Source organism: Eublepharis macularius, chromosome 4 (genome assembly GCF_028583425.1).
Source record: "Eublepharis macularius isolate TG4126 chromosome 4, MPM_Emac_v1.0, whole genome shotgun sequence".
Lineage (NCBI taxonomy): Eukaryota > Metazoa > Chordata > Lepidosauria > Squamata > Eublepharidae > Eublepharis > Eublepharis macularius.
The window spans coordinates 121,788,706-121,813,753 of NC_072793.1; the positions used below are offsets into that span (position 1 = coordinate 121,788,706).

At 41.8% G+C, this 25,048-nt stretch overlaps 1 protein-coding gene across 1 annotated transcript in view; it reads right to left on the reverse strand.

Moving 5' to 3' along the window:
* Positions 1–358: 358 nt before the first annotated feature.
* The window catches only part of ABTB1 (ankyrin repeat and BTB domain containing 1), a 35,360-nt gene continuing 10,670 nt past the window's right edge, over positions 359–25,048 (reverse strand). The window contains exons 7-12 of the mRNA XM_054977680.1: positions 24,375–24,491; positions 17,130–17,245; positions 11,213–11,311; positions 10,352–10,519; positions 6,412–6,612; positions 359–4,013 (exon numbers count right to left, since the gene is read on the reverse strand). Coding sequence (XP_054833655.1) covers positions 3,807–4,013; positions 6,412–6,612; positions 10,352–10,519; positions 11,213–11,311; positions 17,130–17,245; positions 24,375–24,491 — 908 coding nt within the window. The 3' untranslated portion in view covers positions 359–3,806. The remainder of the gene's footprint in view (positions 4,014–6,411; positions 6,613–10,351; positions 10,520–11,212; positions 11,312–17,129; positions 17,246–24,374; positions 24,492–25,048) is intronic.

Below are 25,048 nucleotides of genomic sequence, written 5' to 3' on the forward strand. Positions count from 1 at the left end.
GAGTTGTATTTGCATTTCATGAGGTAAAAGATCTGTGAAATGATATAAACACTGTACAGATATACTGCATGTTTTACCTCAAGATCATTGCCAGAAACATGGAATTAAGTGGTAGCAAAACTGGCACCGCAAAACACTCAGCTCTTTACCCATATGACTGTTGAAAGACAAAAACTTGGAAGTGTCAGAGGGAATAAGCAGAGAAAAAGCATTTGTACAGCATTTGGCAGTAAACACATTATTGCAACCACAGCTATTGGTTGGGGGAGTGGCAGGCAGGAATGAAGCACAGGTATCCTGTAACTCTCACTGCACTCCTATGATCATAAGTGAACAAAAAAGACACGGGAAAAACAGATATAGTGAAATAGATTCTTTATTGCTGTACACATGCTTATATATTAAGCTTTTCAATATATTATATTGCTCTTCTGAGAGACTTTACATTCTCTTTATTTCCAAATTATGATCAAAGAGAGGGCTGAGTTAATGTAAACAAAATCAGCCCATAAGCAGTAAGATAATTTTACATTGCCTTGCAATACAATTAAACTGATAGCCAAGGAGGACATTCAATATCATTAGAAAATGCATTAATTTCTTCTCTTTTGTATTTTGTTGGTGGTTTTTCACTGTACGTTGTATGGCTGATTTTTCCTCTACTCCAAATCTGTAAACGGCAAGAAACTAAATGCAACCAGACTGTTGTAGGAGCTGGACAATTCACCTAAGGTCTGAGCCCAGGGACATATAGCTACTAAACACATTCACAAAGATAACCTGTTCCAGATCCACCCAACATATCTAACAGTCTGAGCAGACCCGTGTTAATGGGGAAGAAATGAAAGACTGCCCCGACTTCTTATTCCAAAAGTTAAAAACATTCTTAGTGATTCAACAATTAAAAAGAAGTAGTTTCAAAGGTAAACCTCCAACTACAACATCTCACATTTCTCTAATTGACTACACCCACTTCATTTTTATACTGTTAGAAACTTGGAAGGGGAGACCTTTCGGGTGCTTCTTTTCTTGTGCTTCTCCGGGAGGGGGGGGGGGGTTTGCCCCAATGTGTAAACTCTGAAGATTACATACCTAGTTGTTTGCTATGTAGAAATTCACAACAGATACCACTAAAAGATTCAATGGCTATCAGAAATGAAGGTCAAACGACAAAATGAACGAGCAGTAGAAGGAGGAAGATCCAGGTTCCTTCTAATATTATGTACTTTTGTTCACAGAGGTGCATTTGTAAGTTGCTACCATGATAAAAGTCATTAAATGAAGAAAACGGTATGCCTGGCCAGTCTAGATTTCAAGCATCCGAGCACCACGCTCTTCCAACCACTTTTAAGGTTGCCTTTAACAAAATGAAGAAAAAATAGCACCTTTACCAGGCTGAAAGTTTTCTTTTATTTCAGCATGAATAATTTTTCTACGTCTCTTTGAATAAATACTATCCCCTTAAGATGTAAGATACAAATACTAACATTCCAAGTCACTCTTAAGGTGAAGGCTTTACTTGTCAAAAGCTGCTTGGACCCTTAAGCCTCCTGGCTTTCTGTTCCAAATTAGGTTATGTTTTCTGAAAGCAAAGTGAATTGCACAGATTTGTGAGGGCTCAAAAGAAACTTAAAGTGACCTATGTTTACTATGGGACATTCTGTGCTTTCTAAGGCACAGAGAATTTAATTATCCCAACGCCTTTACAAGATCCTAATTAGAAAAGACATCACATATATGGTCAGTATACTTGCCTCTGGAGAAAGCCGAAATAAGCTAAAACTTGAGTTCTACCGACACATCTCAGTGGTGGCATGAATTGTTGCATCATCAAACACAGGAAAAAATCTAGCATAAACTTTTCATTTCATCACAGCCTTGACTACAGAGGTGAAACAGCTAATTATTAACCTTAATTACGCTATCAGTGCATGGAAAGCTGAAGTAATCAGGGTCCAGTTATCAGTCTGCAAGAGCCACACCTCCACTGTCAGTACCAACCATCATTCAAGATAATCCTAAATGGTTCTCAACCTGCATCTTTAGTAGCACATAATGTTAGGATAACGAGGTACAGAATTCATCCATGATCTTGGCCACCACGGGTAAAGTTTCTGTATCAGACTTTGTTTTGTATTTCTCATAGTCCCCCCACCTCCAAATTTCTTATCCCTCACCAAAGAGAGAATTGTCAAAGTTTAAGTAGTATTTACTAAGAAAATTTAAAGAGATACTTTCTACAAAAAAAACCCATTAAACTTACAATAGCCATCACAGAAACACCTTAATCATTCTTTGTAATAAGCAGACATTTTCCTGAATTCAGCCAAGGGAAGGAAAGACACAGAGGAGAAATGTTCGGAGTCTGGCCAGAATGGGCACTATGCAGTCCAGTGCAACAGCATACTCTACGTGTTGGCTCCCCTATATTCCTGGCTCCCCTATATTCTGGGTACCCAGAGCTTAGCCCACAGAGCAGACCCTCCCCCTAGTATCAGTATCATCATGACAGGCTAATGTGTATTAACACAGGGGAAACAAAGAGAATTTGTAACTAATATTAGCTGAGGGCCCTTATATTGCTGCCCTGTTTAGGTATGCTGTGTTCACTAGTCTCTAGATATCATTCATGTAGAAAGGGACCTCAACATGCACAGATCCAAACACAGGCTCCTGTGGAAATGTGCAATTCAATCCCTTGGCTAAGGCAACAGGGTGGAGCCAGCTGATCTCAGTCCCCACCACATCCCCAAAACAGACACAATATCAGTATCTATAGAGCGTTAGTTTCCATTTCCATTGTAATTGCGGGGTGTGTGTGTTAAATGCTCTGTCCAAAGTATTCTGCAAGCACACCACACACAGCCAGCCTATACCAGGATTTTTAGCATAATCTTAAGTATTTTCTAACGTCTCAAGTCCAATGAAATCTAACAAATGGCATCTCTACGCTTGCAATGGAATGGCTACACAACTAAAGTTCCAGATATAACACCGTATTGGATTTCCTCTTGTAAAAGCAGTAATACTAAAAGTTGCCAAGTGTGTCCATGCCCAATAACAAAACCCAAACCATGCAATTTGGGTGGAACATGGTACAACAGGTGGAACATAATGGGGTGGGGGTGGGGGGGAAGGCTGCTGAAAAATAAGGCAACTGGGTTAGGAAGCCAAGGTCCTTCCTAGTCCGTTTTGCAAATCTAGAAAGTAAAGATGCAGAGCAGAGAGGCAGACAGTCATTTGTGTGTGACAAGAGGCAGCAAGCATAGCTACCACCACTCAATAGCAACCTCCCTATGGCCCTGTAAAAGCATCCATTTCCCTGCTTAGCCTGTAAAATATGGACCATGAAATACAGGCTGATTTATTCCTGACTGCCTTGAATGTCATCTGCTTTAATTTCCACACAGGAAGCAATTGTGTCAAAGCTCTGCAGGCAGCACCAATTTTCAACAGGTATTGCCAGCCTGTAACACTTGGCAGAATCAACGTTTGCCAAACACTACGTTCATTAAGTTGGGCTTGCTAATCACCAATCAGCGCTGTCATGTCTAAGCAGCAGTATATGTAACGCCGGCTGCTCCTTGAGACTTGGTTCGTGGGAAAAGGAAAAAAATGAGCCAACATGCAATTTTAGGATACTGATAAATTTGAAATGGACGCCATGCATAGAAGACAGCAGAGCTAGAAATCTGGGTGGGGTGGATGTGCACGCATGCACACGAGGGAGGGGGGGAATATGAACAATCTGGAGAGTGAAACTGCGCGTTGATCCACCATGAAGTCCCACAAAGAGGTGGCCCAGATTAACATTCAAGCCCTATGGTGGCCAGAAGATCATCCAGGGCTTCCAGTTTCTGGTTGGCTTCTTCAATGGCACTGTAGGTTTGCACATTGCTGGTTATGTGGAAACGGATATCATCAATAAGGGGAATGGAGTCAGTCTCTTGCCGTTCCTCCACTGCCTCGGCATTCTCCTTCACCGCCACCGCAAACTCCTCAAGCTCCACTAGCTGAGGTAAAGAGACATGAGATGCCGTAAGGAAAAAAGCAGACTTGCACACAGAAGCACCTCTTACCAGCATCCTGTTTTCATTTACACTGTAAACTACCACAGCAGTGGAAAGAATTCTGATTCACACTGCACAGTTCTGAACCAGGTGGGCACAAAATACCAAACACTGCACACTGAAAGTATACTATTACATTCCAGAACAGAGGAAAGAATTATCGGTGAGTACAATATGCTACATAAAAGGCCATCTTTACCACAAGAGCCTAGTTTGACTCTGGCTCACAAGGAACAGGAAGGCAAAAGGAATGATTAGGTTGTTTGTATGCTGCCTCTCCAGAAAAACTGCTTGAGGCGACAGATGTGTCTTTGGAAGACAGCCTCTGGTCTGGGCTGCAACTTTGCTGTAAAAACTGAGGACACATTAGCCACAGAAGATTATTCCATTCAGGAACTGTTATCCCTTCTCCTCCCCTTTTTTAAACTGTGCAGATAGAAGCTGCCCCCTCCATCTTCAAGCTTCCATAATTTGCAGATCCATTTTATGTGCACGGCAGGCAAGCCAAACCACCACACCCACTTGGTAAGAACATGATTAAGGCTTGTGGCCTTTACCACTTCACTTGCCATGCACCTTTGATACAACTCAAGCATAAGACCTGCCTCAGCATCCCTGTGAAGTGGGGATATTTTAACACAAATATTTGCAGACAGAAAAAGGGCTTGTGGGGATGGGGAGGGATGAGCTCCTTATCAGACCGACCAAAAGCCACAACAAACGTTCTTTTGTGCAAGTTAAACCATGTTTCTAAATTCCACCCCCAACCCCTGCAACCAAAGCTGAAGTTCTCTTCTACTAGTGTGATCGACAGGCAACAGGACAGCCTCCCAGAAGTTGCAAGAGTGGTGAGCTTAAGAGGCCAGTCCTCATTTTTTTTTAGAGATCGAAGTGACTGAGAACCAATTTCGAGTCCATGAAAAGCCAATACATTTAAGCTTGTTTCAGTGTGCGGGTGGGAGACAGGAGAAAGTATATGTAAAAGAGGAAATGTTGAGAAATTATTTTCTTTAGTATGCTTTCACAAGTAGGGAAGAATTTCACACCTTCCTCAAAGCCTGTGAAGTAAAGAAGGCTGCAGCTCATGTGGGAGTTCTAATTAGAGCCATTTATAAAAATCAGTGAATTGACTGGGCTCCAAAACACTTAGCAGAAGCAAGAGCGTACCTGCCACGTGGTTCTGTCCATACTGCAGCTGGCCGACTGCGGAATGGAATGGAGAGGAACAGACTATTCTCCAATGGTATGAGTCTATTTTAATATCGCCAGCCCTTTTAAAGCATCACAATTTGGGATTAATTTCTCTATCAATTTAGTTAGTGCCATTAAGTACACCTATAAATCCTTATGCAACATAGAGAATAGCATAAAATAATTCTGGGGTTAAAATCACTGGGTATGTGTACTCCAGAGGTGACTTAAGTCTGCGTGTAATTCACACACTACACTACAAGATTTTAAGCTGGTTCTCACTGCCAGGGTTTTTAATCAAGTAAGATACAGCAATAACAACAACAACAACAATGTACAGCAACAACAACAACAACAACAACAACCGTTTGCCCTTTATTGAAGAAACTAGGCTAGAAAGTTTCTTCACAGAGGTTTACTGTATTATCATTTACTATATGGTAAAAATGGACTGAATTTGTTGCTGTGGTATGAAGATTAGTAGTACATATGAAGAATCCTCCCAAAATGCCAGTCTGGGAGTGGGGGATCCCCTGTTCCCATCCTCCACCCCCACCCCCGCTTACCTGGCAAGCAGGGGAAAAGGCGGGGGGACGAGCCTCCTGGGGCCTCTGAGCTAGACCCGCTCTGCTTTCTCATTTAGAGAGAACATTGTAAGTGTTCGATATGCATACGTTCTTTCAGTAGTAAAACCGTGTCAGGTAGGGTGAAAAGTATTGACATGTTACAATGGAAGGTTGGGAGAGGCTGGGAGAACTGTGACTTGCCTGAAGTCAGCTATCAAGTCTGTGGCCAAGACAAACTGCTGCCCCCTGCCCCGCTTAATCACTAAGCTACACCTGCTCTTGAGGAAATGGGAGGACATGCCCCTCTACTCAACTACAACAGCCCTAATGACCCCCACAGATGATTTTTAAACATTAGGAGACACAATGATGGGTTTCCTATACAACACAAAGTTTAACCCTCAGAGTGTATGAAACCTCTGCTGAAACTGCACATTTAGTCCACTTCTTTCACTGTGATCAAGGTGCCAAGTTCTGGGAAATATGGATTATTGCCTTCTTATCAGATCTAAAGGCCTTAGAAGAAACAAACATCTATTTGCTGGCTGATGCACAACCCACCCCAGGAAACTTGCCCAAATTACCTTCTCAATTATCTTTGCCATGTACTCTGTGCACTGGTCTTCCAGCCGGGTCAGTTGGAACAGCTTTGCAACCTTCCAGATGCTGACAACATTGTCTTCATCAAGAACCTGGGCCAAAGTCCTCCCACAGAGTCGTTTGAGCCCAGGTAACAGGTACATGTCTGCGACACAAAGCACATCGTAGGCATTCTCGGGAGACAGCTGCCAAGTGAAAAGGAACGGGCTGAGCATCAATCAAACCCCAAATCCTACCTAGACACCAGGCCACTTCTCATTGTCATTTATTCATATCTGCCTCCAAGACTTGCGACCCACAATTAACTTAAAATCCCAAGTATATAGAATTCTACACAGACCTAAAGCATAATAAATGTGCCACCTCAATCATCTGAGTCCATGCACGCACATCCTTGTTTAATTTTTGCCACCAAAAATCAGGCCGTATGCACCATAAAACCTTTTTAGTGGAAGATGCTCAGGTGCAGAGGACCTCCAGTTGCAGGTCAGTCACCAAATACTGTGTATATTATTTGAGTCTCACTAAGACTCAAGGGCGACTGCATAATGTAGATCAATGCAATCAATAGGCTCATATATCTAATAAGCAATGCAATAGGACTAGGAATTGTGTTTTGAAATACAGCTGTTGCCTGAACAAAGCATAAGTATCAAACGTGTGTATTTAATGAGCTGTCAGAGAATAGAAGCTGTCACTCAAAGGATGTTCTCAGATGCCTTTAGGGATGACTGGGGAAACAAGGAAGAAGGCCTGTTAGATACACTGTACCCAGGCCACAGGTCAACGAAAGGAATATTTTAGAAAAGGATGGAAGATACCTAGACACCTATGATCAGCTCTTGATATTACTGTAGAAGTTGAATCTTGATCTGAGTGGTAGTTTTAAGTTGCTCACCTCATTGTTGATCAATTTCTCTAACAAATGAAGCATGAAATTGAATACACCACTGTAAACCCATCACCCACTTCCAACTAATTCAGCTCCTGGAAGCCTGGCTTAACCTTTGCTGCAAGCGCCTTGCTGAGTTCATCTCTTCCCCTCCTCCCTCCTTAAGCCGCCCATCAATGTAGAAGGAAATTCCAGAACATAACACCAAGACTAATCTGACCTTCTTTTCCTCTTTGCCTTGGCTGCACAAATCCTTGATGTTTAACTGGGACCATGTGCCATTAAGCTGAGTCCCTTGCAAGCAGTTTTGCTGTTGTCCACATGGGAGGGAAACTGAAAACAGCAGTGTTCTTCTGTATTTCCCACAAATGTTTTCTATAATTTGGTTATATATAATGGTAGAAACTAAACGTTTTAGTGTTTTTATTGCTTCTTTGGTAATGATGAGCAGTAAACAATATGCATACTGGTTTCTTGCATTTTTGCATTTTTTAAAACAAATCTTGATTCTGCTTTGTAACTTTTTAATTTTTTTCCACATTAAAGTTCTATATTTATACCTTTTGGGATGAGCCACCCTGGGTATTCTCCAGAATAGAATAGTGCAGCATCAGCCGTGAAAATAAAATATTTCTATTTGCTGAAAACAGAGGTTCTGTTTGAGCTGTTTCTAATAAACTACTACAAGGTGCAACGTCTTAGTACAAGCTCCACTAGCCATTTACTGGAAGGCCTGCAATGTTACACAAAGTGGCTGCAATTTAAGGATGTACTTGTGCTAAATGTTTACTGGAGAACAGTACTCATCTTAGTAGTATAGATGTCAGTTTGATCCATATCTGTCCATTATCCTCCACAGTAACAATCTATGAAAACTGATGTAGACATGAAGCAGGCTGGACTTAAGTTGCCAAACACTGCACCCGGCGGAAGATTCAAAGATTTACCCATTACCACCTCTTTAAAACAAAAACAAGAAAGGTGTCGGGGGGAAATCCTGCAATTTGAATAGCAGGTCTATTACTTTAGCCACCCCTCTCCACTACCCCCATTCTAACAAGTAGAAGTTTGCAATATTTGATCCCTATTAACTTATGTGTAGTCATCACCAAGCTGAAAAGTTCAAAAATATGAAACAATGAAATCTACTAGAAATTAGTTTTAAAGAAGGAGGAACTCAGAGAATGCCAAATATATTGATGCCCCAGCTAGTTGTTGTATTTAAGGACAGTACAGATGCCCCCCCAAACCCACATATAAAAATGCAGAGATCTCTCTTCTGGATACAGCACAGGCAGATAAACTGCTCACAGCACTGAATCTAATACGCTGAGCACCTGAAGTTCAAGCAAGCCCACATTCAAAGTGTTGTACTACCCTAGAAAAGAGGGACTCAAGCTATGCTACAGAGAGCCCCCCTAAGTGTTTCTTTTACAGGAAGGGGGAGCAAGGAGGGCTGTTTCAAGGCTCCCTAATCTAACAGATGGAAGAAACAAGGACAGGCAGCTGTTTGGCAGTTCCACTCATACCCTGCAGGAAGGCCGACTGAAGGGAAAGAAAAGATGTCTGGGCTTACAAAGTATTTCACACAGCAACAGTGCTCATGCCACATCCCATTCCTTACAGGATAGAATCACAAATAATTCTGGTTGAGCAGAATCACTTCCAAATGCACTTAGATTTAAGGATATAGCAAACTGGTCTGCTCTCGGACAAATTATATTGTCAGCCTCCTGTAACATGAGAATAAATTATCTATTTAATAAAAGGTTGTCATCAAGATGAACTGCAAATATTAAAAAGGCAGCTCTCAAGGAGAGCTAAAATCCATCTAACGTGAAGAAAGCCATAGCTTTTTCTTAGCTCTGGAAACATTCCTGCTTTCCAGTGAGTGAGTTTGGAGAAGTGCTGTGGGATGCAGCTTGCTCACTGCATGACAGAGATGAGATTTCCACCTCCCACTCCACCTGTCATTCCTGTGGCTGATAGGAGAGACTGCAGCCAAAATTCTTAATGGGTAGTTGGCTTGTCAAACCTCTTGTTAATATCCTGAGAAGTCATTCTTTTAGTGGTGACTTCATTTCAAAGTCTTTCTTCCCTGAAGGGCCTTTGTTGAGGTATTCCTTTCTCCACAAGACTCGTTTGTCACAGCCATTCAGGAACTCAGGTGTAGCACAATGGACTGTTGATGCAGACTGTTATGTACAAATTTTCACAGTGGAAAATTTTTGTATCACAGGTGAAGATGCCAACAGGTAACTTCATGGTTTCATATCCACTACATGAATGCAGATTTCTCATTAAGCATGTGCTGGACAGCTTTGTAGGTATCATATACTGACATAGATTACAACTGCTGCAGGGGTCAGTCCTATGAGGACTTTGCCCCTCTAACAGTGCTAGAAATGTGACAACAGAATGCAGCACAAAGTATTTCATCTCTACCTAGTTTGCTATTTGTGCATTAGTGCTGCCATCTAGTGGCACACTGACCATCCTTTACCTATAATTTGGCACAAACTCATGTGGAGTATGAATTCAGCCAGCAGGAGGCATGCTGATTTAGAGAAGTGGGTTTTGACCTCGAAGGGTCAATGCCACCATTAACATTTAGGAATTGCTGCACTGCAGAACTTTAAACAAAGCTTTCTTTGAGCTTCAAGTAAAATGTAAAGGATGGGTAGATGGGTCTCATGCTGGTAAACAAGAAAGCAGGGAAATGGCTTTTAATGAACAGATGAGGTGGTTCATTTCAGTAACTGATCACAAGAATAACTTTATTGGACAAAAAATGCCTTCCCTCTTACTTGTATCCATGAGATACACTCTTTAGCTCACAGGTGGGACACCTACAAGAGTCCACATGCACTGAACTTAATCCTATCTGTTGCTCCTCATACAGTTTTACTAAGTCAAGATGATAAGCGTCAAAAAGACAGGGCCAGTTTTGCCACTTTTCACTTCTCCTATAAACACAGGAAATTGTTACCAAAATGAGTATTCTGAAAAAGGAGCAACAAGCCTACCCTCACCTCTGTGTCATCACTGTAGATATAATAGAGGACCTGAATAAAGATCTCTTCTGAAATGTTATGAAGTGTCACCACGGGGATGCTGGGCTGAGTCTGCAGCTCTTCACTCTCAGAGAAGTGATCCTCCAGGAGGGCTTTGAAATAGTCACTGCGGCCACAGAAAAATGCCTACAAAGCAAAGGGAAAACAGGCCTGATGAAACAGAAATAAGCATATGGCAGGACCCAGTGGAATGGGAGATCAATGGGAGTCCTAAAATCAGTACGTATTAATCTGTGAAGGGCTGGCCTACACACAAATAGCCAAATGCACGTAACAGGGCCAATCATGACCCTCGTGTTGGGTTCTTCAAAACCAGCAAGTTTGCAAAAAGTTTGGGGGAAGGGAGAACTGAGGGAAAGATAAGAAACTCACAAAACCTTACCTGCAGCATCTGTGTATGTGCAGAAGCCACCAGAGTTTGGATGCCATTTTGGATTGGCAGTCCAAAATGTTATGTGAAAATTAGCAAGGTGGCATTGGTTCTCAGAAAAGGAAGAGGAGATGATGACTGGGGAGACCTGAAGCTGAAGCAGGGGGAGAAAGGGAAGCTGACCACAAGTACTGTGAAATTCTTTGTCTCGTGAGGGGAAAAATACTGCAAACACTATGAACAGAAACATGTTCTGGGGAACTCAGTCCACAAGAGGACTGACAGCCTTGACTTCTTGATTAACACTCAGTACAGCTGGAGACTTTGTTTCCTCAGTGAGAAAAGTAGACTATAATAATAATGTAAATAAACTTAACAAAAACATGAAATATCTCATGGATACAAGTAAGAGGGAAGGCCTAGTAGAATAAATTAATGGAAGCATGTACCTTGTGGCACAAGAAATTGTAGTCTGCCACTCGGAAACACACATCTGGACAGCTGTTGAAGTTGTCAGTGTTGTCAAAAGGCAACTCACCAAAGCCCACCTACGTAAAAAGCAAAAGAAAAAAAAAGAAAAGATCTTAAATAGTTCTATGAGGAGTTCCTCTCCAATAACATCATGTACCAAATACACCATTCCAAATTACCAGCCCTCTTACAAGGAAGCCAAACATAGTATTTTATATCCAAGCAATAAATTCTGAAACATTTCCCAGTATTCTGGTGCTGAAGGCCTGCCCAACCTTCCCAAAACCTCAATAACTGACATGACTGTTTCATGGTCGGGGACAGAGGGTGGCACCTGGGGAACAGATGTCCGCTCACCATTCTTTGGTGTGCGGTGTCCCTCAGGGGGCGATTCTTTCCCCGATGTTATTTAACATCTATTTGTGCCCCCTTGCCCAGGTGGTCTGTAGCTTTGGGATGGGTTGTCACCAGTATGCTGACGACACCCAGCTCTGTCTGTTGATGGACAGCCAGTTAGATGTTGCCCCAAACTCTTTGGCCCAGTGTCTGGATGCCGTGGTGGAATGTATGTGCCAGAGTCACCTGAAGTGGAACCCCCAGAAGACGGAAGTTCTGTATCTGGGTCGTGGGATAATTGGGAATCCAGCTCCCAGCCCTCAACAGAGTGCAGCTACAGCCTTCGTTGACAGTGAGGAGCCTGGGTGTGCTCCTGGATGCCAATGGAGATCTGGGCCTTGCAGGACCTTTTACAGTTCCGCTGGGCCTGCAAGACGGAGATGTTTTGCCGGGCCTTTGACTAGGGGCCAGCTTTTTGTTTCCCTTCTGACCTCCATACCCTCTATTTGCAGCCACCCTTGAGTTACATCCTGGTGGTGCTGGGGTTTATGATGATCTTGCAGTAGCCAATCTGTTTGATGGCGCCTGAATTTTAATGTGTTAATCTGTTAATAAGGATTTTATTGTATTTTAGCAGTATATTTGTTGGAAGCCGCCCTGAACCCACTTGTGGGAAGGGCGGGGTATAAGTTGAAACAAACAAACAAATAAATAAAACTTGACTGCTAACAGAGATACCAGAGGAAGGACCTATTTCTTTAACTATGCGCAATAACGTCCATGGCCATATAATGAGAGAGGAAGAAAAACAATCACTTTTAGAGCCACAGAGATGGTCTGTAAGAATGACAACTGATGAAGGCTTATTGTGGCAGACACCTCTCTTTAAAATCATGTCTGCCTTCCATTAAGCAAAGCAATGCATGCTACAGGAGGGCCCCAACCCACTGCTGTAATAGCCAACACTGAATCCATCTTTTCTCATAACCCAAGCAATCTCGTTATCACATGACTGAAAGACAGGGACCGTGTTCTAAGTTGCAAGAGCATTTAAGCGTTGACTCTAGAAGAGTTCAGTTTTAGAACCAAGGGGAAAATGCTACTTCTGTAAGCTGGTCTATGCGCTACCAGATGAAATTTAGTGTGACAGAATAAGGATTCGTAACCTTGAATACCATAATAAATCAGCAAGTTATTTTCCTTACACATTGTGGATATTAGTCACATTTTATAAATAAAATAATTAACTGCAGAAATTTGTAGTTATTTTATAACATGTGCGCTTTGATCTGGGGCTTTTTTATATTACAGAAGAAAATAGGGGCAGAAAGTCAAAGTTGGATAGTTTAAGAGAGTACAGCAGACTCTTTAAAATGCCAAACTGCATTTTAAAATTAGTTTCTATGTCTGCAACTAATCTTTGTCAGCTGCAGGACATAAGCTATTTCTCTGTCCCACCCAAAGCAGACATGGTCTCAAAACATAGAATTGTCAGCACAAATGGCAACATTAAAAATAAAGGCATGGATTCAAAGGAGTGTATGTATGTCTGAATGAGCACATACCCAGGGTTTTTTTAAAAAATGATGCCTCCAAAACATTAAACATGAGGAAACAAGTTCATTTTACTTACTTCATTTATACCCTACCTTTCTCCCCCCTCCCAGTATTACAGAGGAAAGTGGATGTCAATTTCTATTTTTTTAAAAAACAATTTATTATAAATGTACAAAATTTCATTCAACAATAAACCACGAGTTACAAGATAGAAATGTAACTGCATAAATTCATTTCTTATTGTCCTTTCCTCAAAGAGCACAACTCAACAATCCTGAATTCCAAAAATTCAAATTCAGATGGCAATTTCTATTGATGGCTCAGAATCTCAAAAGTAATCTGTATTTTTCACTGGATAGAAACATATCGAAGAATGCTGTGTGTCACACCAGCATTCCTACGGCACCCAACGTCTTATGCAGGAGCCATCTTAGAAGCCACGGGATCTGGTACAATACAGCTCCTTCCCTCTCCCTCTCCCTCAGTGGCTCTTTGAGCCCTGGGCTCTGAAGGCATGAAGAGAAAGCTAGAAATCCAGGCAGGAAGATGCTAACTGTGTCAAAGGTTTGCCCACAAACATTTTCAGGGTAAATACTGTACTGTTCAGAGGGCCAAAGCCTGTTACCACCTTTGGACATCGCTGCAGAATCCCACCCACCCCCAATCTCCCCTTTTCAGTACCTCCACTGCTGATTATGTTGTATGAGCAGCCTTTTCTGGAGGAGAAAGGCAACCTATTTATACTATCAATACACAAAATAAATTATGTTCCCCGTTTGCTGGGAAGTACATGGGGCAACAGATCGTGCAGCACATATCTGTTTTCATATCTGTCTGAAGTGTTTGCAGCACAGGAGGCAATGGATGTACCTTGCTTGGGGGCAACAAAACACCTTGAAATGGCCCTGCCTGTATTCTTGTAACCTAAGACTACTTTCCAATCCATTCACAAAAACTAATTCATACTATAAAGGGGGGAAAGGACCTGCCAAATAAGTAGCAAATTAAATACATTTATACTCATTTCTCTAATTTTGCAAAGCAGCAGGGGGAAGGAGAGGAGGAGAGAAACAGATAACTAGTTTAATGGGTTTTAATGTAGAATTCTGCAGCGCTTTTACTGCTGTATTACAAAAAAGCCAACATAAAAATAGTGAGTGCCCTGTGGGACATTTAGCCCCAGGGGATTACAGCCAGAACCCAAATGTTATTTGTCACACACAGCTGCCACCCATAATTTACCTTTGTAATCTGTTTAATTACTTGCCCAAGTGTTGGGGGAAAAACAGCATCTTCCCACCTTCTTGTACATGTTCACCATCGTTTTTCAAAGCCCAAAACACTATGTTTGTTGATTAAACATAAAGGAAAAACGATAACCTGGATGTGTCCCAGAACTTCCAGCGTGTGTATGTGTGAGAACACCCTGAAGGTATGACCTGCCAAATGAGCCCACTAATACTTTGGCAAAGATGGGGAAAATATAAAATAACGACGAAAGGATAAAATGGCGGAAACAACTATAATCCTATTATGGAGAATACGATACTTAGCCTCAAGAAGAAAGAAAAGTTGACAAAAGTAGGTGCAAATACATTGCCACAGTTAGGCAACAGAATCTGCTTTGGGGACTGCATGCCCCTGCCCCCACTTCTTCACTCATCTAATGTTAACCATGGTTGATAAGTCAAAAGTAACATTAACTACAGCTTGAGCTGCCCAGGGTTCTCATTTAACCTAGGCGCTGGACTCTGGCTCAAAGAGAGTTTTGAAATGGAATGTGTTACACTATGGTGTTTTCCTGACTTGCTTTACCAAGGTCAAACAAAGTGGTAGAGCTTCATCTGCACTAGGACTGAAACCAAAGAGATCAAAGCTACAAGTTTATCAAAATAAGTAAAATGGGAACGATGGTTGTTGTGGGTTTTCCGGGCTGCGGGAACGTTTGTTTCACCATATTTATTTATTTCTCACAATATAAGCAAACAGCAGTAAAACAAAGCAACGAGACTATGATTACAAAAGTTAGGGAAACAATGCAAAAAGAAAAAATACATTCATGAATATTTTTCTGGTGGCGTATGTGGAGACAAAATTGAGAGAATTTACTTCTGTGTTTGATGTCTAGGTTGGGAGGGGGAAGAAGGGGCATAGAAGAAAACAACTGACCTTTGCAAGAAGATTGACCTGCTTGCAAAAATCACCTAAGAGGAAAATTCTCTCCATTCTTGTAAGGGCCACTACAGACACAACCTGACACATCACAAATAAAAGAGATCTACTATAGCAAAGTTATTTCCTCACGGCAGATTTGCTGCGGGGAATTCATTTTAAGCATAATAAAGGAATACACTTTATTAATCTGTCCAGATCTATATAGCCCATAGGAGCTCCTTAAAATGAGGAATATGTTTTCATTAGTTTGTTTTTGCCATGGGTCCGGGAAAAAGTGGAAAATTCAATTAAAGTATGGGGGGGGGGGCGTAGATTTTATACTGAATTCAAATAAGAAAAAGACAAGGATAGTGATCAATACCATTCAAATTCAGCAACAAGATGTATGTACCTGGAGGGGGGGGGTGGACTGATGACCCTTTGCAGTATTAAAATGCTGTCATGCTACGCAAGGGAACAAGAGACTTAATCTGTACATCAGCGCTGACAAAGACCAAGCATCCAAAACCACAAATCATAGCCATGAGACCAGGGCAAACTGGATCAGTACATCTAAATGTACAGAACACACAGCACAGTTTTATCTTTTTCCCCTAGTTTTGCCTTCCTATTATAAAGTGGCTAGAAACGGTGTTTTCCCTTGAAACTGAAGATAAGTTTTATTGCAAACGGCCCCAACCTTATCTGAACCACTACATAATACATAGGATTCCCCTGCTGAACTGCTGGGCAAAATGACTGCTCTTGCACACTAGGCACATCTTTTTGCTCATGTGCTCTTGGAAAACCACATGACATTAGAGTTGATTTGGGACAAAGAGGCAGGATAGCATCAAAATACAGAAGCAAGAAGAGAGATGAAGATCAGAACAGCACCAATAAATGCAAGGTAGGTTTCTCAGAAAGGAACTTTCCTGGAGAGAAAACTAGATCTAGCTTTTGCTGCTGAAGATTACCTTTGAAACGTGCTGTACTAGAGGACTGATTTCACCTGCAAAACAACAGTTCCTCTGGCACCGTGTTCAGGTTCACCTCATTTTGCTACTGCTTGCACCCAATGTGAAAGAGCAAACAACAAGGAAAGTGGCCGGGCCACTGACAGAGGGGAGGAAGTCGCTTCCCTCATGACACAGTAATTTCATTTTGGGAGGGAACCCCTCTTTCACAATTCCATTTGTGCACTGATAGTTCAGAAACATGGTGCAAGCAATACCCCCTTAAAAGACTTCTTTCCCACAGCAGCATGTATACATGATTTTTAAAAATAGAACAGCTGTAAGGGGATAGGGAGAAGCAAGCAGATGACTATGCTTCCAAACAGGACTACTGCACAGATGCCAGGGAAGGAGAAGCTGTCTGAGCTCAATTATAAGTGAACGGCATTTGGCAAGACATCTACCGCAAATGAGCAATCAAGATACTGTGGCGAGATAGCCAAAGAAAAATACAGGCCAAGGTAAGACTAGGATCTCATCTGCTTCAAAACCTACAATACAGCCATTTACTTCCTTGCTTATTCCTCACCTGGGAGAATGCAAACCTTCATCACTCTTAAAAAGAGACATCCAGGAATATATAAATCTGTGAAGAAGGGAGTATCTGGAAAGTAAAGCTGCATTCTTCACTATTAGAGATCACTATTATCCAACACAATCTGCTCAGCAAGCTCTTTGATCAGCAGGCACTGTTAGTAAGAAACATGCAACTCTACAAGCCCCCCCCCAAAAAGCAAAGAAACAAACAGTGGCATCCCAGATCTCCTAGAGGCTCAAACACAAAGACCTTGGCAGCAGAGGAAAAACAACACAGAAATTAAATATTTCCTACCCTGAGTTCAGCTGGCAGGGCGCAGTCTGCTAGTAAGGCTAGGTCTTCCTGCAGCCGTGAGTTACCTGGGGGCTCAATCGTCAGCACCTTCACACAGGTCCCTGGCTTAGAAGAAACTGGAAAAGGCAAAACAAAAAAACCAAAAAAGTATAGAATCCTGAACATGCTATGGGCACGATCTTGAACAGGAAAAATAATCTGGGCACACTTTTGAGTCTTCATACAATATAAAGAATGGCCTAAATCCTTTCTCTTACACATAAATCTTAGGAGAATGTGTATATTTCTTTAATTGGGATGGTGGTAGATAGCTTAGCACGCTAGAGCTTTCCTCCCTAAACCAACTCTTTTGAAAAACTCCTGTTATAGAAAGAGCATTCAGTAGCATTTCATTCAAAATTCACCATGGGGCCCACTTCCAATACTGCTTTTCATTCATGCATCTTTGGCCCAGCACTTTAAGGTTCATTTAAAGGGAGATGTAGGACTACACTTCTGGGGGAGGGGGTCAGAGAGAAGCCAGGAAAATAGTCTTGCAACTAGTTAGCTGATCGTGCAACTTGACAGACAAGGAATGCACATCTACTGCACATAATCTTGTTTTTTACTAGACTGATGCACATGCTCCACTGAACGGACCACTATTTTGTCAGACACCAGCATAGTCTCAGCACCACAGATCAATGTATTTGGGGGGAGATTATTGGCAACCAACAGCACTGACCAAGAGAACTGAGCTTGCACATCAACATGTGACAATGACCACTGACCACTGAAGTCACACCCATGCTTATAAAAGAATAAACCAGCAGATTACATGTGGCAGCCGTAGGTAAGAGTCTCCCACAGATAGCTGTTCTTAAGTTACATCTGCAGCAATCTTAAGAGGTCCATGTACTGGGAACAGACTTCATTCACTACCAGATTTACCTCTGGAGGCAGCTTTGGCACACTGTTACTGACTACAAAAAGATACAAAACTGCTTCCAGAATGTTCTCTGTTGGGCTGATCTGGATCACGTCTTTGATACATGAAAATTATGTGGAGGAAGGGAGAGAAGTGAGCAGGTGAGCATCAATTCTGCAAGGCATCTTCCTTGATAAAAGGCAATCTATACCTATTTTATCATTTCCAACAAGAGAAACCTCTATAACTGGAAAGTGTCCTATGGTAGGTTCTGGATGGGAGAAGGCAGGCAGAAATGGTCAATTTTTAACATAAGCTGTGATACTGATCTTCAGGTAAAACATTCTTCTCTTATGCCCTGTCTTGTATTTTAACAGTCTAGAAATTCTAAAAGTAACTAAATGCCTGCAGAAAAAAGTTCCCAGAGCATTGTTCACCTCAGTCATGACCTCACTGAGTGGCCTAAGGCAAGCTAGCCTCTCTCGAACACTTCCCTCACCTCTATCTGCAATCTGGAAGCAATATTACTGACCTGCCTTATATTATTATTACTGCAAGAAATCCAGAGAAGTGCTCCCAAAAAAAGTGCTCCCCAAAAAAGTAGTGTGATGAGAGACAGTATGGGGCAGTTGCTGTAGGACTAAGGCCTGGGAGAACCAGATTCAAATCTCTACTTAATCACAAACTTCACTGGGTGATCGTGGAACAGTCACTTGGTTTAACATACCTCACATGGTTATTTTCAGGAGAACCAGAGGAAAGCCATGTGTGTCACCCTCAGCTCCTTGAAAGGGGGGGGGGGTAGAATAAAAATGCTATAGAGAAATGACTACAATAAGCCTCTTTTAAAAATGACTTCCAACTCTAAATGCTACAGACAAAACAAGGCATCTCAACTTCTGCAACTCTGCAGAACAAATGGAAGCAAAGTGGACAGCTCACGGCTGAATAAGCCCATGTCTAAGTTCCAAAGGGAGCAAAACGCTACATCGCTCAAGAAAGCCCACGGTAAATAAAGGACTGCTATGCTGTGCGACCACCAAGTAAGCAAGCTGGCATCCCACAGGAGAAACAGCAAAGGAGCCTGCATCTGTCCCAGCAACTATTTGAATTTTCCAAACATGACCTTCTGCACTGTTCAGTAACAAGGCTTCTTTCAGACGATTCATGAAGAATTAAATCTTTTATACAGCCCTCGGAGGTAGAAGAGATTTAGCATGTGCTTAGGCCCTAGCCAGCCAAACTGACCTGACAAATGTCTTTACATACAACTGCTGTATAGATTTGCAAAGTTCTAACGCAGAAACTGACAATACAGTTTCTTTTTATATATGAGTCTGTGTGTTATGAAGGACATATGAGGTGCAATTCCATCATGTAAACAATGCAGTTCATGCATATTCTCAAGTCATTTTCACAACTGTAAGGATTAAGGAAAATTAGTAAAATTCTGAGATTGTAAATTGTAAAGTTGTAAAAAAGAAAACAGCCTGATTTTCAATTCAGTGTGAGAAAGGACATGCATGTAGAGAACTACAACAAAATTCTGAAATATTATGGATTAAATTTAAAGAGAAGGGCTCCGTTGAAAGCTTGCTGAAAAATAAGGAGCATCCTGAATAACTCGGCAGAGCAGAGCAAGTTGTGATCAATACCAAATCATTCACAAGCAGTTTGCATTTATGATGAAATATTGATCCTAGCTTGTGATTATTATATCAAGTGAATCATGTGACTGTCCTTGTCTGCTGTGGTGGCGTATTTCAGGCAGCAGTCTTTTCAATTAATGCAAATTTAATGGGGGTGGGGGGAGAAAACAGTTACCGACACACCTTAGAAACTAAGAGATTTATTATGAAATGAGCTCCCGCTACAATACACTCATTAATAATAACAACATTCAATGTATATACCGCCCTTCCGGACAACTTTATGCCCACTCAGAGCGGTTTACAAAGTATGTTATTATTATCCCCACAACAATAATCCCCCTGTGAGGTGCGTGGGGCTGAGAACTCTGGAAGAGCTGTGACTGACCCGAGGTCACCCAGCTGGCTTCAAGTGGAGGAGTGGGGAATCAAACACAGTTCTCCAGATTAGAGTCCCGCTGCTCTTAACCACTACACCAAACTGGCTCTCTTGGCACTGTGGTGATTTAGATTCTCTGCTACTTTGCATTTAAAAAGCCAACAGGAAGGAGTGGTCTCTTCTACGCCAGTTTATAAGTTAGGTCTGTAGCAGAACCAAAGTTTGTTAGACAAATGACACACAGCTGACATGGAATGTGTCCCCCCCCCCACCCCCAATGCTCATATGACTCACACAACCAGGAAACATCACTATTCTTCACATTTTACGGATTACTAGGCAGTGTCATTTTACTGGATGCATCTCATTCTTATTGGACTGAGAAACCTGGATGATGTGTAACCATCACAGTACAATCCCTTCTCCAGAAAGGGATGCAGCCATCAGGCATATCACCGAAGTTGATCTACTGGAGAGTTCCCAGAAGTAATAGTGGGCATAGGACATTACATCCACCTCCGTTTTGTTTTAGCCAGCAGGTGACAAAAGCCCTCTCCCCCATTCCACTGCTGTTCTACCATTTTCTAACTGAAAATAGGTTACAACAAATGCAACTGAAAAAGATGCATCATTACTATAAGCAAATACTAAATTATAAATTTCACTACTTAAATTTTTGCTCCAACACGAGAAAAGGGGGTGGAAAATATCTTGCTCAAACTCCTCGTCCTTCCTCTTCCAGGGAGGATACTCACTTGTCCACATGCTTGCCAGAATGGGTGGAGGGATGGCTTCTTAACAGAAGGGTCATGCTAAGGTTAAAGGAGAGCAGCTGGTACTCAACAGGAAGGAAAACGGACTAGATTTCGAATCACATTAGATCATGCTGCAAGCAACTGTGTCTGTATTTCCATTCAGATCTTACAGAACACCTTTTTTTGTCAACAACGTATGTTGCCGACATCTTTTCTGTGAGTAAGAGAGAGAGCACTAACTGTGGTAAAGTGGTTAGAGTGTCAGACCAGGATCAGGAAAACTCAGGTCCCATTTCCCACTCTGCCATGGAAGCCTGCTGGGCCATGGAAGCTTTCCCCCGCTGGGGGAAAAGGTAAGATATAACTGAGGTAAACAGTAAATGAAATAAACCAATTGTTTTTGAAAAATGTGAAGCATGAATGAATTCTCCTAGGAATGAAGCTAGTATCTGCATCATCAAAACATAGCTTCATTCCTAGAAGAATTCATTAATTTGCATGGTTCTTGATATGGTATGGTGTGGTGTGGGCTGGGTAAAAAAAGTCTGGAGAGCCACTGAGAATCTTTGGAATGCCCTCCCCTTGATGCTCACCTTGTGCCTATCGTGTGGTCACTTAGGTACTAAGTCAAAACATTTTTTTTAATTCAGGCTTTTAACTGAAGTTTCATACCACTCCTCCTTTTTTTTAGTTTGTTTTATGGTCTGCATCCCACCAAAAGGCTATTCTTTTTTTCCCTTCTCATTTATAATCACAGTTGTTATGGCTTGTTGCTGCTTGTATGCTATTCATGCTATTTTTATGCTTCTTCACGATGGTTTTTATCAACAATATTGCTGGTTTTAATTAGTGGAATTTTATTATTTTAGGCTTTATGCTTAATGTCGAACTCCTTTTATCTTATTAGCCACTTTATGTAGGTTCAGGGCTTGTTTTCTGGGAAAAGAGGTGGTGGAACTCAGTGGCGTAGTGTGTATTACTAGCACTCAGGGCAACTCCTAGCAGTAGGTGGGGCCCCTGGCACCATACATGTGTGCACTTTGCGCATGGTCCTGGGACCACGTAATGACATGACTTCTGGGAAGTGATGTCATCGCATAGGGTGTGGCCGCCCCCCAGGAGCCTAGTTTCGCCTCCAGGGACAGGAAATCTCCTGTGCCGACTGGCCATGCCTACTGCTTGGTCGCGCAGTGCGCCCTCATGGGTGGGGAGGCTCCCTTCTGCCTCCAGCCAGGGAGAAGCACTAAAGGAAGCGGTGGTAGAGGCAGACCCTCCCCAGCAAGCTGGGGTGTAGAGCTACTCCTGTTTTGCCACTGCTGAGGCTCAGCATGCCGCAAAAGAGCCAGGTGCCTTGGGCTGTGCGCAGGGAGGAAACGGGATTAGGGGGCGGGGCCACCAGGCACGTGATTACTTTCAAGAGGTGCTGGACCTGTTCCACTGCATTCCTACTGAAAAGAAGCCCTGAGTAGGTCTCTGGAGAGTTGGCCTATGAATGTTCTGAATAAATATATAAAAACAACATGTTTAACGGGGGATAACATAAAGAGGTGCACTCACAAATACACAATGACACAGCATTGTCCACCACCACCACCAATACTGCTGAGTATTGCCATTCTTAGCTAAACAAAGAGAAATTAACGTCTGCAGTTCTTGAGGAAAACCGTTCCTCAGTTCTGGTAATTTGCTTGTACTCGAAGTGTCTATTGTCCCTTTCTTACTACCACAGTGCTTTGCTCATATGATGCTCAGAGTAAAGTCACTGAACAAGATCCCTGTGTGCCTAAAGGCAGTTAGAGCATCCCCTCACCAAGAAGAGTCAACATTCCTTCTTTATGTCTTACAATTGAGAAAAGATTGATGAGAAGCAGGGAAGAGTCTATCCTCTTTGTTTCAAAAACCTTGGAGAAACTGTTGGCAGGCATTTAAGGGGGGAAACCCCCCCTCTGCAACCTTGTTTTACCAACATAAGCAAAAAAATCCCTATCCACATTCAACAGCAGCGAACCTCTAAATAGGAGTGCCAGAAGGCAACTTTAGGGGAAGGCCTCTATGTCCTGTTGTTGGCCCTGCAGAATAACTGGCTGACCACTGTGTGAGGCTGGATGCTGGACTAGATGAACTGCTGGTCTGATCAAGCAGCGCTCTTCTTATCGAACTCTTCTCCTTCCACCTCATGTCCACCCAGGTATTCAGGCACGTGCATGAGGAAAACAGGTTCCGTTGAAATAAGCCTATCACTTTATTTAGTGATTAATGCAGGGTTTTAAACCCATCTATGTGTTACTTGGCTAATATTAAAGTCACATAATTATGAATTTCCTGGTTGAAACATTTTAAAAAGCTCCACAACATAAAGGACAAACCTTTCATGGAACAAATGTAGCAAACCATGATTTACACTACATATATAGTACACGTCAATATACACACGACAGAGAGTTCTGTGTATAAAGCTGTCCATTTAAAAACACAAACACCAAATTTTTAGGAGCTCTATACATAGAACTCCCAACAAAATGTCTGTTTTGGCAATCAGAATCAGCACGCTTCCAAGCTCAGATCTGAGCAAAACACTTTTGAGGTATTTCAGCATTACTGAAGAGACAACAGGAGGCAAAGGGCCACAGTTCATTGACCAAACACAGGCTTTCCATGATGAAGCTTCCAGGTTTAATCCTTAACATCTTCAGTTAAAAGAATTTCAAATCACAGGGCTAGGAAAGACCAGGCCAGTCGCCATATCCATTACTCTGTAAAATGGAACAAGTGGGGAACACACAAGAACTTATGGAGGTCCCTTCATTGTATCCTGGATCTCTTTCTCCACACTATTTCCTCTCCCCAATGGGGACCCAAAGCAGCTCACATCCTCCTCCTCGCCTCCACATTATCTTCACAAGAACAACCCTGTAAGGTACATGAGGCTGAGAGACCCAATTCTTAGCAAAAGTGGACAATCTGCTGAAAATGAATAAATACTTCAGAATTCTCATATTTGTCATTAATGCTATGAAAACATGTTCTCTCTCTCCTGTTACTGTATTTTTTCCATTTTTAATGGGTCTTCCTAGGAAAAAAAATGACAAAATCAAACTACATGGCAGATTCAGCACACACACAAAAAAGCAAAGTAACTTTCAAGCTCAGCTTGTTTTCTGTCTGACAAATTCATCATTTTGTGTTGCTGGTAATAAAAGGCCACTGACCCCAATCAGCTGAACCTCCAGTAAAGGAAGAACTGAAAAAAGACCCCCATGATTACAGATGCTGTAATATAATTGAACTACTACATAAATCTTCCAAAATTAGAAACATTATCTTTTTAAGGGAGGCAGCAGTACAATCCCACGTGCTGAACTGGGAGCAAAGCATATTAAATTCATATGTTCTAAAAACATATTTTGCAAAACAAGAAAACCCCAGTGTTTTTCTGTAAAATTTCTACAAATACCTGGATCCAGAATGTATCAACATAATCCATAAAACAGAGCTGAACATTTTACAACAAAATCTTCACAAAGATTGACAAAAATATGTAATAGGGAGGCTTACCAAATTCATACACCTTTTTACACTTGGTTTCCAAATCTTCAATGAGATCCTGTAGACGACATTGTTTAGCCAGTCTTTTGCAATCATTCACATATTCTACATCAATATCTAGACGGCCTGACAAAAAAAGACCAATAACTCTTTAAGTTAGCTCTTCACCAGTGTAAAATTTATCCTTGCAAGCCAAATATCATATATATATAATCTCTAGCACCACCTTGTGGCTTAATGAGATATTGCATTCTATAGAACAACAACATTCAATTTATATACCGCCCTTCAGGATGACTTAACACCCACTCAGAGCTGTTTACAAAGTATGTCATTATTATCCCCACAACAAAACACCCTGTGAGGTGGGTGGGGCTGAGAGAGCTAAAAGCTGTGAGGAGTGGGGATTCTGGGAATCAAACCAGGTTCTCCCGATTGGAGTCCCTTTAACCACTACACCAAACTGGCTCTCAATCACTGGCTTTTGCAATCCTTCACGTATTCTACATCAATATCTAGACAGACTGAAAAAAAAAGACCAATAACCCTTTAAGTTAGCTTTTCACCAGTGTAAAATTTATCCTTGCAAGCCAAACATCATACATATAATCTCTAGCACCACTTTATGGCTTAATGCGATATTGCATTCTATAGAACAATATACAACCAGCACTTTGCGTATC